This window comes from Drosophila ananassae, chromosome XL (assembly GCF_017639315.1).
Source record: "Drosophila ananassae strain 14024-0371.13 chromosome XL, ASM1763931v2, whole genome shotgun sequence".
In the NCBI taxonomy this organism is placed as follows: domain Eukaryota; kingdom Metazoa; phylum Arthropoda; class Insecta; order Diptera; family Drosophilidae; genus Drosophila; species Drosophila ananassae.
Genome location: NC_057931.1, coordinates 3,413,698 through 3,431,074, shown reverse-complemented (window position 1 = coordinate 3,431,074; position 17,377 = coordinate 3,413,698). Strand labels below are relative to the sequence as shown.

General features: G+C 36.6%; 1 protein-coding gene across 2 annotated transcripts in view; it reads left to right on the top strand.

Annotated features, from left to right (window-relative positions):
• LOC6503596 overlaps positions 1 to 17,377 on the top strand; it is a 65,003-nt gene that overhangs the window by 530 nt on the left and 47,096 nt on the right. Inside the window, exons 1-4 of one of the 2 annotated variants that reach the window (XM_044716706.1) lie at positions 472 to 952; positions 1,198 to 3,000; positions 3,060 to 3,458; positions 5,408 to 5,567. In XM_044716706.1, coding sequence (XP_044572641.1) covers positions 2,582 to 3,000; positions 3,060 to 3,458; positions 5,408 to 5,567 — 978 coding nt within the window. In that variant the 5' untranslated portion in view covers positions 472 to 952; positions 1,198 to 2,581. Of the gene's footprint in view, positions 1 to 471; positions 953 to 1,197; positions 3,001 to 3,059; positions 3,459 to 5,407; positions 5,568 to 17,377 lie in introns of those variants that run through there. The other variant, XM_032452572.2, reaches the window with a different exon arrangement.

The following is a 17,377-nucleotide window of genomic DNA, read 5'->3' as shown; positions in this document are numbered from 1 at the left end:
ATACACAGAAGGACACAGGGCACAGGACACAGAAGGAAACACGTAAAGGAACACCGTGTACGGAATACACCGTGACTTGCCTTGCGCCCACGCACACATCTCCAATAAAGGAGAGTGACGCGGGCGCACTCATGCTCTCACGCGGAAGCTCCAACAGTTATGCTCTCCGGCTTTCCATCTCTCCGGCGTGGTTGCTCCTGGTTGCACAGTGGGCATGGATAGTGTATTTTTTTTTTTTGAAAAATTTTATATTTCAATCATAAAAGTTAAAAAATACTTTGAATAATTATAATAAAAAATAGTTCTTAAAAACATAAAAAAAAATGTTGATAGTGGAATATTAATTAAAAATATATGTTCAATAATAAAAAATAGTTAAAATATTTTTTTAAATGAGCAAACTGTTGCTTCATAAATTATAAAAAAATTAAAAGCTTAATATTTTTTTTATTGCAATGATAAATATTTAAATAGTTATTGAGTACATAATATAAATTTAATTTGAATCATTAAACAGTTTAATATCTGTTAATCAACGTTCGGCTCCCACTGTGCCAAGAGACAATGTCCCTAAATTTTTTTTGGTCCTTTTTTTTGGGTGAACTAAAATGATGTTGACTCAACAACGGTAAAGGCAAAAACAAAAACAACGCCACCAGAATCAGCAGCAGCAGCAACAACCTGACAACGAGAGATAACAACGTTGCTCTGTGTAGTTTTCATTTCGGAATTTCCCAGCTCTTAATAAGTGTATTTTCCACGCTGCTGGACAAATAGCCAAGCTCAAAAATTGAATAAATTGTGTAGAAAATTTTTGTAAAGGTGCAAAAAAAAATAAAATAAAGAAGAAAGAAAAAAAGTGGGGGGTCGAATAAGCAAAGAGGAAACAAACTGGGTGGCGAGAGTGAGAGATGATTGTGGAAGGGAAATAGAGAGAGAGAGAGAGAGAGAGGTAGTTAAACAAATCGCCATTCATTCACAAGTGCAATGTGCAGCAACAACAACAAAAGCCACAAATAGAGCGGCTTAGGATAAAAAAATAAATAAAAAAATAAATGCGAAAAAAATATGAGTGAAGCGCGTGCTTAACCTAAAAAATAATGGAGAATACAAATTCGCACACACACACACGCACATACACTAACACACTTGGCAACTCTGTTCAAGCTCTTTGTCTTTTACTTCCGCTATCCACAGACAACAACAACAACAACAACAACAACTACAGCAACAATCGAAATAACAACAACAACAATGCATAGTTCCTGCTGAGTAGCTTTTTGTATAATCGAATGAATGTGTGAGTGTTATATTGTGTGTGTGTGTGAGTGTGTGAGTGTCCAAGGTAAAGAACGAGATGAAAGTCAATCGAACAGAAGAAGCAACACCAAATAACAACAAAAAAAAACAACAACAAAGGACAACTAAACACTGCCGCCTACAAACAATAAGAAAATAAAAAAAAAAACGAAATAAAAGCAACCTCGAAGATGCTCTTGTAACATAAGCCACAACAACAATAAACCGAAAGCCGGAAGAAGAACTAGAAGATTCTCGAAGCAAAAGTGTACGGTGAATAAAGGACGAAAGGATAATAGCTAGAAGAAGCAGTTCAACCCTTGTAGCTAGTTGAAATTGAAAGAAAACCCAATAACAACAACCTACGCACCTTAGGAAAATTGAAACACCTATTCCAACAACAAAAAACTGTAATTACAACAACGACACAATGTTAACAACAACAAAAAAGCAACTATAGCTGTTATAAAATAAAAAAAAGCAACTCATCTATATACTTTCCAACAACTATAAAACCTAGACACTTCCCTAACAACTACTTGTTGGAATAACAATTTTAACAAAAAAAAAACAATTACTACTTGTTGGAATAACACTTCCAACAACAAAAAACACATTTCAACAAAAAAATAAAATAAATTACATGTAATACTTGTTGGAATAACAATTTCAACAACAAAATATAAAAAAAGGAAATACTATTCGCTGGATTAGCAATTCAAACAATTAAAAAACATATTTCGACAAGAAAATAAAAGAAATAATATGTTATACTTGTTGGAATAACAATTTCAACAAAGAACTATAACAAAATCAAGTACTACTTGTTGGAATACCAATTCCAACAACTAAAAAACACAATTCAACAAGAAAATCTAAGAAATAACGTATAAAACTTGTTGCAATAACAATTTTAAACAACATAATATATAAAAAAAAGCATAATCCAACGATCCAAGCACAAAAGTTAACTTTCAACTATGCATATACTACAATTTAAACTAAAACTTCAACTAAAAACTAACATCTAAACTTAAAAAGCACAAATTTTAAAGCATCATAGTTTTCGGCACTCAACTATATTTAATTCAAGAAATTAACTTCTAAAATATAAAATCATACTACTAAGAAACAATTTATAATTAGTTAATGATTAAAAATGAAATAAAAAATCATAAAACTGACTTTTGACTAAAAAAAATGCTAAAAAATAAGCTAAGAAATCAAAGCTAGTTGGAAAACATTTGAAAAATCGACTTGATTGGAAAACCAAAAGTCCAGAATGGAGCGGATGTGGCGTAAAGTGAACCACAGTTTGCGGAACACCAATAAATCCCAAGTGCCACAACCGGCAGCTGGCACGGGAGGTGGTGATGGGACACCTGGTGGCGCAGCTGCCACAGCTGCCACACCACAATCCACCGATACGATCAGCTCCGCCGGCGGCTTCGGTGACGGTCAGTTGGTGGTGGCCGTCCAGGGTCTGCCCGCGGGCACCACTGGCGGTAGTAATGCCACCGGACGGCGCCTTGCCACTAGCGGCGGTGGCAACTGCCACAAGTCTCTCAGTCAGCATGTCCTGCAGACGCGTACCGCATCCTCGGAGCGAAGGAGACGCCGCAGGCGGAAGAGCCGGCCCCGACGCAGTGGGGGCATGGGCGTTACCAGTTGTGTTGGTGATCCAGGAGGCGATAATATGTCGTAAGTATTACCTAATCCTGTTCGGAAGCTATATTATTTAAAAAAAAAAACAATTTCAGTTCCTCCGGAGGCTTCTACACTTTAAAGGAACACCATCAGCACTACCGTCCCAGTCACCACCATGGCGGAGGCGTGGCCGGTGGCGGCGGGAGTTCTCGCCGTCTGTTTTCCACTTCGGCGCCCAGCGGCACAGTGATGATGTATCCGAATCCCCAAAGGACATACGGCGGATCTGTGGCCACCGGACAGCAGGCAGCTGGCGGGGGAACAGCCGGAGGAGGTGGTGGTGGTGGAGCCACAGCCGTAGGCGGTACCGGAGCCGGTGCCGGAGGATCTGTCGGTGGCTCTGGCGGAGGACAGCCGGATATTTCGTTGCGACAGCGGGCGGTGGCCAAGCTGAGAATGTTCAACTTCCATCTCAACTGGGATCTGCACATGACGCATTGCAAGCCCTGCGGGTGAGTAGAGTCTTTTTCTTTTTAGCTGGCACATCAATACACTGAAAGAAATATATTAAATAGATTTACAATAAATTGATTAGAGATTTGTGAACAAAATGGGGTGCAAAAAAGGATGAAAATATTAGAAATTTATAATTTTGTTAGGAGCAAAATAATATTTTGCTTAGGAGTTTTATTGAATTTTATTTTATTTGGTATATTTTGGAAAATGGTATTTTTTGAAAATCTTAAAAAAATTCTAATACTCTTAATAATACTAGAGATGAAAGATATAGTACTGGTTGAATTTCAAAATATTGAAATTTCTGGTAGATTTATAAAAATAATACTAGAATAATACCAAACATTTTGAAAAAGGAATAAAAAGAAAGACCCTCTATAAGAATACCCCTATTTGTTTCAAAATTCCAGACTCATTTAAGTCTAAAAATCATTTTCCAAACCATAGTTTTGAAATTTATTCGAAAAAGTATTAAAACTAAAGCTAAAATATATATGTGTTAAGTCCTTTAAGGAATTTCTGTGTGTGTGTGTGTGGAAGTTGCCAGCTGGAGTTGCAACTGGAGCCCCCCAGTGAGTTGGAGTGCCCAAGTGGCTGCCACTTGAGTCTGCTCCAGTGGCTTGTGCTTTTGTTTGCCACAGAGTTTTCCACCGGGGTTTTTTTCTACTTTTTTTTTTTACTTTATTTTCTCCTCTCCGCCCTCGAAACTTTTTATATTTTGTTGTTGTTTTTTGTGTTGTGGTGCAGTGGTTTGGTTGCAATTTGCAACTGGGTTGCCTTTGCAACCCATTCAAGTGGCCGCGGGCGTTGAACGAACCCGCAAAATGCAAAGTGGGTCGCCGGTTCGCCGGTTCGTTTTTTTCCCAACCGTTTCTCTTCATTCCATTGCATTCCGGATAGCGGGATTTAATTTTCCGCCGACTTTAAGGCCCCAGCATAACTTTCAGACATCAGGGGCAATAGGGTAAATGGAGCAGAGTTTTCTTTGCACCTCGTACCTCACGCCACATGCCCCATTGCCTCGCCACTCGTGCCTCTCATTCTCCAAAAACGTATGTGTGAAATTTTAATGAAGCGCCAGCTAACGAGCTCCAATGTTCCCCATACTCTTTGTCTTTATTTGCCTTTATTTTATTTTTTTTTTGGCTGGTGGGGTTAACAAAAACTTGTACCTTCTGTGGGGAAGAGAGATTGTTTTGTATTATGACGGAATTTTTAGAGGGAATTGACATTTTAATTATAAAGTAATAGATTAAGCGGACAAGTTAGCGGACAAGCTAAGGGACAATTAAATGAGCATGTTAAAGGACAAACTAGCGGACAAGCTAAAGGACAGTCTTGCGGACACTCTTGCGGACAGACTAATAGACAAAAAAGGGACAACCTAGAGGACAATCTAACAGATGAGCTTCTGGACATGGATCTTATGGACATGACTTATGGATCTACCAGACAAACTAGCGGACAAACTAGCGGACAACATAAGGGATAAGATATAGGACAAACTAGCAGAAAATCCTGCGGACAATCTTGCGGACAATCTGGCGGACAGACTAGTGGATAAGATAAGGGACAACCTAGAGGACAATCTAACAGATGAGCTTATGGGTAATCAACCAGACAAACTAGCGGACAATCTGACGGACAAACTTACGGACAAACGGCCAACCTAATGGATAAGATAATAGACAATCTAAAGGCCACTTTACAGAATACGTAAAGAGACATTTAGGATGCTGGCAATCCAAAGGATAAAGGACAAACTATCTAAGAAACAAATACCAGTACAAGCACATCTCAAAGAATTTTACAAAATCTAAGCTTTAATTTAATATTAAATAGAAAATATTTGTGTGTAATCAATTAAGAGCAGACAAGTCCTTAGGCCCTTTTGACTAATCCCAATTCCATATAATATTATCCATCGTATATCCTTAATTGACAGACCTCGCCTGAGCGGCAGTGGCGGCAACATAATCACCCGCCGGCTATGCAGGAATCGTCGGCGGGAGGACAACGAGCTCTACCGCTCCAACAGCTTCAAGTTTGAGCGTTTTGAGCGCAAGGAGTGCCTCGAGGAGCTCTCCAACACCTTACAGAAGCAGGTGAGTGAAGATACACAATTATTCTTTGGATAGAAAGGCACTTACAAGAAAATATAAAGAAAGTAATTTAAATTTGTTATAAATTTTATTAGTTAATAATAATATTATAGTATAAGCTTTTAAAAGTTTAAGTCTTTAACAGAAAAAGTTTTTCGACAAAGCGATAGTCTTTAAGACAGTATTTGAATACTTCAGGTTTTTGGTCACACTTTCTATTATATACTATTTTCCCACACTGGTTTTTAAAGTTTTATATTTCTTTCACAAAAAGGTCTAATTTTCTAAAGATACGAGGCCTATTCTATAACTAACTTGTTTATGTACAAAGATAGTTATAAAACGCTTTAGTTTTTAAGATCCATGATATTTTTAAACTCTACCTTTAGCAACACTACTTCGGCTATATACAACTTTGCAACACTGGCACCTTGAAAACTTTTATAAACTTTAAAAAAATGTTATTTTGGCAGTGCCTTCAGCGACCACCACATGTTGCATGCCCCCAATAATTTATGCGCATAGATTACGCCTAATTGAAGTATCTCTCCCCTCCCCCCGCAAAAAAAAGCAACGTCGGCCACACTAATTAGTGGGGCTGCCAGGCGCGCTGCAGGGGTTCGTTGGGCTTCAAATCACATTAAAAGGATGTGGGGGCAAATTGCATCAGCCCAGGACCTGGCTGGTCTCAGGTGGTTGCCGTTGTCTGACCGAAAAGAAAGTTCAATCCTCCTGGTTATTTAGTTAATTTTTTTTTTTTTGTTCGGAGAGGTTGGGGAACTTTAGGGGTGTTGGTGGGATGGCCTGGAATCTAATTAATGGCGCGCAACAAATTGAATTTTAATTGGGCGCCGAATTTGATTTGGCAGCCAAAAAACGAAATCTTTCAGCGTTTCGGAGCCGCAGGGCGCCAAGGCCGATAACAAAGTTAAATTGAAATTGAAACTGGCTGTGGGTGGGAGCTTAATTAATATTTAAACATAATTTAAGTTGCTGCTTTAATGAGGTTTACAAAAATACAAAAATAATAATTATAATGGAATAGAGTAGGGAAGTAAAGTAAAGTGGCTTTTTGCTGGAAATTTAAATATTTAAATTACAGGTTTAAAAATTCAAATTTGAAAGCATCAAGTAGGCGGAGCGGTGTGACCAGGTTCTTTGAGCTTTTTTATACCAAGTTAGTGACCAAGGTAGGCTTTGACTTTTTTTCGCATTTGAAACATTTTGAAGGCCTTTGATTTTGGAATAATAATCATCAGTTTAGTCCGGGGCTCCGAGCCCGAAGGACTAAAAACTCCCAACAATTTATTAGTTGGTTTTATTATTTTCTAATATTTTTTTTTAATATTTTATTTTATCTATTCGAGCACCGGTCGCTTTTTGACGCCGTCTCTATTTCCCGTGGCTGCTTATTTTCTTATATTTTATTTATTATTAAATAATGTGTTGTGGTGGTACTGGTTTCTTATTTAATATATTTAAATTTCTAATTTTTATTTATTTTATTAACCCTTACCCCTGGGACCTGTTTGACGGCGTCTCGATTTCCCGAACCTGATTTTCTTATTTATTTTTTATTTATCATTAATTCTATATCTTATTTTCAATACTTAATGAAGGTATGTCCTTTTTTGGCCTCTTCATCGTCTTCCTGGTTCCAGGTCTTCTACTTTTTTTTTAATTTTTATTTTTAAACTTATTTCCACTGGGAACCAGCAGTCATTTGCGGTTCGGCAGCTGGGACAAGGTGTCCAGGGTGCTTGCTCATTTTCTTATTTATTTTTAAGCTTTTATTTATAATTTAAATTCAATGGGCTTTTCCATCCTTCCACCCATTAAAGCCCCTGCTATTTTTATTCTTATTTAATTTATTTATTATTATATATATTATTATTTTATATTTGTTTCATTTAAACACCTGGCCCCTTTTTGACGGCGTCTCGATTTCCCGTGGTTGTTTCTTATTTTTTTTATTTTATAATATTTATTTTAATTATTAAGTTCTGGACTTTCCTTGCCCCGATTAGCCTCTGGCGCTACTGGGTCCTTTTTTCTTTTATTTTTATTCTACAATTCAATCAATGGATTAGCATTCATTCTATTCCATTCATTCATTCTATAAAGGGTCCTAATTTCGTTTTAAAAAAATAATTTGTTTACTGGATTTCTTACTAATAATTTTAATATTTATTTAAATCTTCCTTTTTTTTATTTTGATAATTGTCCTTGTGAATAGCCCTGAACTTAAACCATTGAGCTGTGTGAGCTGCTTATCAGTTTAACTGACGAAAAAAACTATACTTTTTAAAAACTTATTATTTATTTATTTTTTTATATCCCTTACTGAAAGCTTCAAGGCTTCCAACAGAGTAATCTTATATCTTTTCAAATATTTTTTAAACTCTTTATTTATATTTTAATTAATGTATTTCTTTTTATTTATTTTTTACCAATTTCCAATAGGCCTTTGTAGCCTTGTACTCTAACCATTGGACCGTGTGGGCTTCTTTTCAATTTTTGTGACGAAAATAAGGATTTTTGATAAGAAATGGAGGATCGAGGATGATTATTATGTAATTTTTATGTATATGATGGAACAAAAATAAAATAAAAAAATAAAAAATAAAAGTTATGAACGATAAGAAACATATTCCTGTTTAAATTATTCTGCAAATTGAAATCTCAACTTTCTAAGCTTTTAAAAGTAGGAAGATCAAGCTTAAAAATTATTCAGATCGGAAAACTATATCATAAAGCTGGCATAGAATCAATAGAAAGAAAGGTATTATATATAAACTGATTTAAAAAAGTCACTTGGCTCAATTTTTCGGTTGCTGATTGGATCGAATCCTTGACTTACCAAAATTCCTATAAGGATCGGTCATGACTTTGCCGACAGATGTACGAATTCTTATACCAAATTGTTTAGATACCAAAATTCCTATAAGGATCGGTCAACTATATACGATACTTGACATATACATATTCCTTCTTATAACTTGCCTCTCTTGCTTGTATTTTTATTAAACAATGGTCCTCCATCCAGAGTCTAGAGATCTCCACACCCTCCATTAATTTTAATATTGTAAGTTTTTTGAAAATTCAAATTTAAAATCACCAAGTAGGCTGGAAAAGTGTGACCAGTTGCTTTGACTTTTTTGACCAAGGTAGTGGACAAGGTAGGCTTTGACTTTTCTACTCAATTTGAAAATATTTAAGGCCCCTGCTCCTCCAATTATTTTCGTCAGTTCAGTCCGGGGCTTCTAGCTCTAAGGACTGAAAGCTTCCAACAATTCGAGAATTTGTTTCTTATTTTCTATTTTAATATTTTATTTATTTTAATTCGAGCACCGGTTGTTGTTTGACGGCGTCTTTATTTCCCGTGGGTGCTTATTTTCTTATAATTATTATTATTATTTTTATTTTTAATTAATGCGGTCTGGACTTTTTTCCGCCAAAATTGAAGCTTGAGGGCTGCTTTACTTTATTTATTATTTATCTTTCATTTTCTAAATTCCTATAACTCGGGCTATTCTGCTGTTCCCGTCTGTAAAGGCTTCTTATTTAATATTTTCTTTAATTTTTTATTCTTAATTCTAATAAAGAAATCCTTGTCGGTACTGATTTTGTAGAGACCGCTTTCATAAACCAAGTTTTTATATATTTATTTTTTTTAATAGCAATCGTCTTAGAGTCTAGCCATTCGACTGTGTGGGATTATCAATTTTAGTGACGAAAATAAATCATTTTAAATCATTTTTATTTTCGCCTTATTATTTTTTATATTGAATTGAGAATAAAATTAAACCCACTACTATTAAAATTATTTTCCAACTTGAAATCCCAATCGCCTATAAAACAAACCGAAAAAAAAAAACTCGCTAATGCGATCTCTTGTCGAAGAAACTTCAACTTTACTTTATTTTTTAGAGCCGCCTTCAGGCGGCTTTGTTTGGTGGGTGGCTCGGGTGGTGGGGTGGTTGGTTAGTGGGTGGATGGAGTACCGAAAGTCCTGTTCGGATTTGGCACTCCATCAGGACGCGGCTAAGTGACAGCCAACCATTTATCAGTTTGTCTAAGTACGCTGCGGTCTCTGTCTGCCCGATCACTTTAAATCATCATCCTTTTCCCAAAGTCCTGCCAGTTGCTTCGTCCTTCCATCCATCCATCAGGTTGGATATCCTTAGCCGTGAGTCCAACTGTCAGCTGTCCGCTTCGATAAGCCGCGAGGACATTTGAGCTCCGGGGCGAAACCGAAAACCGAAAAACGGAAGTGAATCCTGAAGTTTCGCCTCACCTGCCGCAGTTCGCTCGATAAATAAATAAGCACTGCAATCTGGAATGCATGAAGTGGTCTTTTGGCTGAAAATAAAAGGATAAAGACTAAGTAATACCCTGGAAAATTTATATTAAAAGAGAAATATATGTAAATAATAATCAAAAAGGGGATATCTAATCCTTAGACCTATCATTTTTCTAGGATTTTTTCTTTTTACAAAAAATAAAAGTAGCAGTCTTAAAAGCATCTAATAATTTTGAAACATACTATTTAATACCCGGTACTCCTCACATCAAATTTAATACAAATTTAATACAGAGTAACTACAAAATTTTAAAAATAAGTATATAATATTTATATTTTTTTGAAATAAAAACAAAGCCTTTATTAATATGATATGTTACACGGTACTTCTCCTATAAAATGTTGTAAAATATTTAGATGATTAATTATATCTATAATAGTTTAAAAAAATTCTTAAAAAATGGTATATAATATTTGTGTATTTTTAATTAAAAACAAAGCCTATTTAAAAAACAAAATACCCCAAAAAAAGAAAAATGGGTAAAGAGCGACTCCCTCAAGCCATTCCCCATCCAATTTCCATCTGATGCTGAGGCTTCCGGATTTTGATGGATTTATCAGGTGTGTGTCGGGGGTTTGGGGCTTGTGGTTGGTTGTCTGGATGTCTGTGTGGAAAGCAGGTATCCGGCAATCTAACAATCCGGGAATATACCTATCCAGCCCCCCAACCCAGCCCAGTCCAGCCCAGTCCAATTCCCAGTGACAACTCTCACGTGAGGGGCCAAAAGGCACTCTCACTAATAACTCGTCGGAGTTGAAAGTTCGGGAGTTCGAGTCCCTCGATACCTCGATTCCCCCCAACAACCACTTGTGGCTGTCATTGTCAATTTGATTTAATCCAATAGGAAAACAACAAGAAACAAAATACAAAAAAAAATAATGCAAAATTGGCAAAGGAGGACCAGGAAAAAATGATATTTCAAATATTTGTTGGCAGTTTAAGTAGTTGCCACAAATCACTTTCCAAAACTCTAAACAAAAAGGTAAATAAATAAATATCTAAATAGGATGAACTTCAAAATTGGAGCAAACTCAATTTGATTCTGGTGAGATTGAAGTTTATTGGCATTTGATTGACCAGAGACTTGAGTGGGCTCTGGAATTGGGTTATAAAATATTCAAAATTGGTGTGGTTTTTGGGGGGATTTAGGGTGTTTGCTTCTTGAGAGGGTTGGGGGTCTATTTTATTTAAAAATAAGCCATCTTTGATGCTTCAGTGTTTGGCTATTTTTTAGTCATTAAAAGATTATAGAAACAAATATCAAATATGATAGTTTAAAAACTTACTTATGATTAAAAAAATAATAAATTTAGTCTAAAATAATGGAAAACTGATTGTTTTAAGGCTTCTAGCTACAATTTACCTAAAAATACTAACATTCTTAACAGATATAAGACTTTGGTATTTAACCAGTGCTGCCAATTTGTAATATTTCTTTTTGAAGATCTATTTAGACATTTTAAGGCTATTTTTCATTCCAAAAATTATAAATTTAAGCTTTTTAAATAAAAAGTAATAACAGAAAAGTCTGATTTAACATTAAAATATAAAAGCTTGTCAAAAAAAAAGTAAAAAAGTTTTAAAAAAAATACTGAAATTGGCAGCACTTTCTTTTTTTATTTTTTAGAAAAATGGGTATCACTTCTGTAAAAAAACTGTCAGTTCTTCTTTTAAAATATGGAGGTCGAATTTTTTTTGGATTTATTCCAAAAATTTCTGATGGACCCCCTTGAAAAGAGAGGCATGCCCCCGAAACGCACATATGGCCCCTTCCGCAGACCATATCTTGGGAAATATTTATCCGATCCCTAAAAGGGATGCAGTTATGGAATCGTGGAACGAATCTCTGTAAATCTACATCAAAATCTGGAGGTCGAATTTTTTTCGGATTCATTCCAAAAATTTCTGATGGGCCCCCTTGAAAAGAGAGGCATGCCCCCGAAACGCACATATGGCCCCTTCCGGAGGCCATATCTTGGGAAATATTTATCCGATCCCTAAAAGGGATGCAGTTATGGAATCGTGGAACGATTCTCTGTAAATCTGCATCAAAATCTGGAGGTCGAATTTTTTTTGGATTTATTCCAAAAATTTCTGATGGGCCCCCTTGAAAAGAGAGGCATGCCCCCGAAACGCACATATGGCCCCTTCCGGAGGCCATATCTTGGGAAATATTTATCCGATCCGTAAAAGGGATGCAGTTATGGAATCGTGGAACGATTCTCTGTAAATCTGCATCAAAATCTGGAGGTCGAATTTTTTTTGGATTTATTCCAAAAATTTCTGATTTCTGATGGAGAGGCATGCCCCCGAAACGCACATATGGCCCCTTCCGGAGGCCATATCTTGGGAAATATTTATCCGATCCCTAAAAGGGATGCAGTTATGGAATCGTGGAACGATTCTCTGTAAATCTGCATCAAAATCTGGAGGTCGAATTTTTTTTGGATTTATTCCAAAAATTTCTGATGGGCCCCCTTGAAAAGAGAGGCATGCCCCCGAAACGCACATATGGCCCCTTCCGGAGGCCATATCTTGGGAAATATTTATCCGATCCGTAAAAGGGATGCAGTTATGGAATCGTGGAACGATTCTCTGTAAATCTGCATCAAAATCTGGAGGTCGAATTTTTTTTGGATTTATTCCAAAAATTTCTGATTTCTGATGGAGAGGCATGCCCCCGAAATGCACATATGGCCCGTTTCGGAGGCCATATCTTGGGAGTTATTTATCTGATCCCTAAAAGGGATGCAGTTATGGAATCGTTGAACGATTCTCTGTAAATCTGCATCAAAATCTGGAGGTCGAATTTTTTTTGGATTTATTTCACAAAATTCTGATGGACCCCCTTGAAAAGAGAGGCATGCCCCCGAAACGCACATATGGCCCCTTCCGGAGGCCATATCTTTGGAATTATTTATCTGATCCCCCCTTAAGAAAAAAGTGACATTTATTTGGCAAGGACACTTAGCCTAACAAATTTTGAAGCATTTAAATTACACTGGCCTCGATTTTTTATTGCTATAATTCCCAACTGGGCGTTCGGGGATGGTGGCGATAAGGTGGCCTGTACTGGAGGGGTCACCTCATTTCAATTTCTCCCTTCTTTTTTTTTTTTGGCAGCAGAGAGAACCTTCATTTGTCACTGTTCACCTTTGGCTTGGCACTTTCTCGGCCGTCAGCTTTCTCCGCTTTCACTGTGAGAACCACAATGGGCTGTCGACAGGACAGGCTTTTGCTGCCATTGTCCTGGATAATTTCCATCCATCTAATGCCAGCGTTATCTTGAAAGATGGTGGAGCCAGTTTGGGGGATGGTTGGGATCTCTGGGATGGGAGGCCATCATCATCACCCGCCTTCGCATTATTTTTGATGGCACAATTTTGAACATTAGAGCTGCTCAGTGATCTGTGTGCCGGCAATCATTAGCCTCGATGTCCTGACCGCCGCTTCTCCGTTGTCCTTGTGCTTTATTCATGCAACAATTGTTGATTGCCACCCGGTCCTGAGGCTCCCTTTCCACTTTTCATAGCAACCCCCTTGTAATTTGGTATTTGTTGCGTGTGAATTATTGTTGGCAATAAACGTGGAATTGCCCTGTCAGTCAGCAATCTGCAAGAAATGAAGGCTCACTTTGGCATCTAAATATAGGTAACTTTACGGAATAAGCTCTCTACCTTCCACTTTCTTGGATAGTTGCAATAAAACGAGTTAATTTCCGAATGCCGACTATGAAAAACTTGCTAAGACTTACAGGGGGTTACAAGGAGGTACGACCTCAAACTGAAACTGAGACCCAGACTCAGACCCAGATTTTCTTCTTCTACAAATTTAATCAAACACATACTACATGAGGGAAGTCCTTCCACCATCCACCATTCCAACCCCATCCCCATGCTCTAAATAATTCATGTCGACAACATTCGTTCTGGGCGCTTTTTAGCTTGGAGAGTTTTCTGCAACATTTCCAACTTGTTGTAATACATTCAAATGAGAGAGACTTTGCCAGGGGCGGAGGTAGGGGGTCGAAAAGGGGGTTACGACACTCTCACACCCACCCACATGTGCCAAATCTCAAGTTGTACATGCAAAATATACACACACGAGCCAAAGAAATAAACAATTCCAAAAAAAAAAGAAGGATATTTCTTGTATCCCCAGTACAGTGGTAGATCCAAAGGATTGTGCAAAACAAACCGTTAGATAATCCAACTAAATTTTAAAACAAGTTAGGGGACTTGGGAGAGTTACTTGCGTAACAAGTTTTTTCAAATTCTTCATATTTTATTAATAGAATTTTAAGTCAGGCCCACTACTCTATATTCTATACTCTTTCTGCATCAAATATAGACCTGGTCACACTATTTATTCAACTGTTTCATTCCAATTGTTTCTCGTAACAAGTTTTTTCAAATTCTTCATATTTTATTAATAGAATTTTAAGTCAGGGTTTCTACTCCTATATTCTATACTCTTTCTGCATCAAATATAGACCTGGTCACACTATTTATTCAACTGATTCATGCCATTTGTTTCTTTTAAGGTTTAGTTTCTGTTTAAAAAGGTTTTTAACTATAATAAGTGGAAGTTTTACTTAATATTTCTTTACAGATTATTATATTTCGACTTTTTATTGATTAAATGGGTATTTTTTATGGCCTTGTTTCATTCCATTGTTGCTGCAAAAATCTGCGGCGTCACGCCGTTGCCTCCTAGTGTGGCATTCACTTCATGGCATTCACTCCGTGGCATTCACTCCGCCCGCCGCATTACTTGCCGCACTAAATTTATGTTCGCAATTGTGCTGAGTTGTGTGCAACGCCCCGAACACACCAGCAGGATATTTGCCTCCTTCTCATGCCCCCATGCCACCATGCCACCATGCCCCATGCCCTCTCTCTCACTCTTTCCCTCTCTGTTGCTTTCCTTTCGGCTTTCTATTACTTTCTCCAGCCAAGGATTTGGCATGTATTACATGGCAGTGCCTTTGTGCAGGTTTTTACACTGAAAAAAATTACTTTTTTTTTGATATTTTAATTGAAGTTTTCAATAAAAAACTAAGCTGACATTATTTTCTAGTTAGATCTCTTTGAAAGTTCTTATAATTCTCAACTGTTTGGGGTTGAAATCTTGTTTTAATAGTGTGACCTTGTTTTTTGGTTTTATTCGCATTTGGGGTGTTATAATTCCCAACTATTTACGTTTTAACTAGCTAATTTTTCTTTTATTTATATAATAGCTTGTTGAATTTTAATTTCTCTTAAAATATTCAACTGCTAATTACTGAAAATCATATTTTTAAACTTTATACCCAAAGTTTTTAATATAAGACAGTTATGTAGATGAATTCTCACTCGAAAAGCTTCCAATTCCCAACTGATTAAGTTAAGAATACTCTGATTTAGATTTCTAGTTAAATTTTTTCATGAATCTATATATATAAAAGAACATCGTGTTTTATGTTACACAACTTATAAATCAAGAACGGAAGAACAGATTTGAGTGAAAATTGGTAGGGAGGTAGCTTAGAGCCAGGAGAAGGACATAGGATACTTTTTGTCCCGTTCGACAGCGTTCCTCCCTTTCCTCCCTGGCCCATACTTTTTTATTTAGGCAGACAGCTAAGAAGAAAATGTCAAATGTCAGTTACAAACGAAGTCAAATTCATAGTCAGGCTCTCAAATTTAACAACGAACCAAAAAGATTGTGTTGCGCTGAAATCAATATTAAAACTATTTCTATTAAATAAATAATTAACAAGTGGATTGAAGTGAAGTGAAGTTTAATTAATAATGCCGCGACCAAGACGGTCGAATCTTTCCCGACAAAGCCGTAATGCAAGAAGAATACAAAATATTGCATATGAAAGGACTGAAGAAGAACGAGAAATTGCACGTGAACAGCGCCGCAATAGTATGGCTCGACTTCGTGCTTCTCAAATAGATTTCAATTTGCGACGCAGATATTTAGCTGATTTGAATCGAGCTGCGTTTCGATACGATTGCAGCAATGATTACAGCTTGCATCCTAGCGTTTGCATTGGGCAAATGGACGTTGTTTGCGAGTATTGTGGTGCATTAAAGTTTTCCGGAGAAACGCCTGGATTATGCTGCGTTAATGGTAAAGTGAAATTGCCAGTGTTGACTCCGCCACAAGAGCCATTGTATTCATTGCTTTGCGGCGAAACACAAGAATCACGCCACTTTCTTGCAAATACTCGAAAATACAATAGTTGTTTCCAAATGACGTCATTTGGGGCAGACATTATCGAAGAAGGAGGTTTTAATCCGACATTTAAGGTATTTATTTTTGTACTTACATAGAATGTAGTTAAAGAATCTGGTTTTTATTTTGTAGATAGAATCGAGCGGTTTAATATCATTTCCAAATAATTTCTGTAATTTTGACTCATCAAAAGACGAACTTATCAACAATGTATTTCCAAATATTATTTCTAACTACAAAAATAATGAATGGTTGAGTGAGCGAGCAATTTTAGCGGCTAAGAATAAAGATGTAGATGACCTGAACTACATAATTCAAAATAAGATCATTGGAACAATGCATTCATTCAAATCTATTGACTGCGTCACAAATGAAGATGAAGCCACCAACTATCCAATTGAATTTTTAAACTCTTTGGACGTGCCTATGCCGTTTGAATTTAAAAGACTTCAATTTCCGATACGTCTTGCATTTGCCATGACAATCAACAAGTCACAAGGCCAATCCTTAAAAGTTTGTGGTTTAAATCTAGAACATTCATGTTTTTCCCATGGTCAATTATACGTGGCATGTTCACGGGTCGGAAGACCATCTGCGTTGTTTGTTTTTGCGCCTGATAATAAAACAAAAAATGTCGTGTATCACAAGGTGCTTAAGTGAAGAGCAACCTATGTACTAAAATACAGAAATAATAATGAATGATTAAGGAGGAGAAACAAAGAATATTGTATACCCACAAGTATTACAGAATTTAATTAATTTGAAAATTATTCTTTTTTGTTTGACTTATTTTTTATGCGTGCAACAACAATATGCCACAGCGAAACGTGGCAGGGTACTGCTAGTTCTCTTATAATTCCCAACTGGTTGACGCTTAAATCCCATCTTCAAATCAATTTTTTTTCTACTTCATATAATTCAAAGAACAATCGTCTTTTGAAACCTATAAACTCCTCTTATCTGATAAGTTATAGAAGACTCCTTAATTTCCTAGTTTTTCTCTCAGTGTCTCAATACAGTTCACATTTTGCGGAGGACCTGCCTGGATTTCCGTGGCTGTGGCTCCATTCGATTTATCCATTTGTCGCCGGATCTATAGTTACATCCATGGAAGCCATGTGGAAGTGGATTCTGCGGCACCTTCTCTCTTTTTTCCTTCGCATTTCCAATGCGTTTTTGGTCGAAAAGGTCCTTTGTGTGTTATTATTCAAAATCCAGTCAATA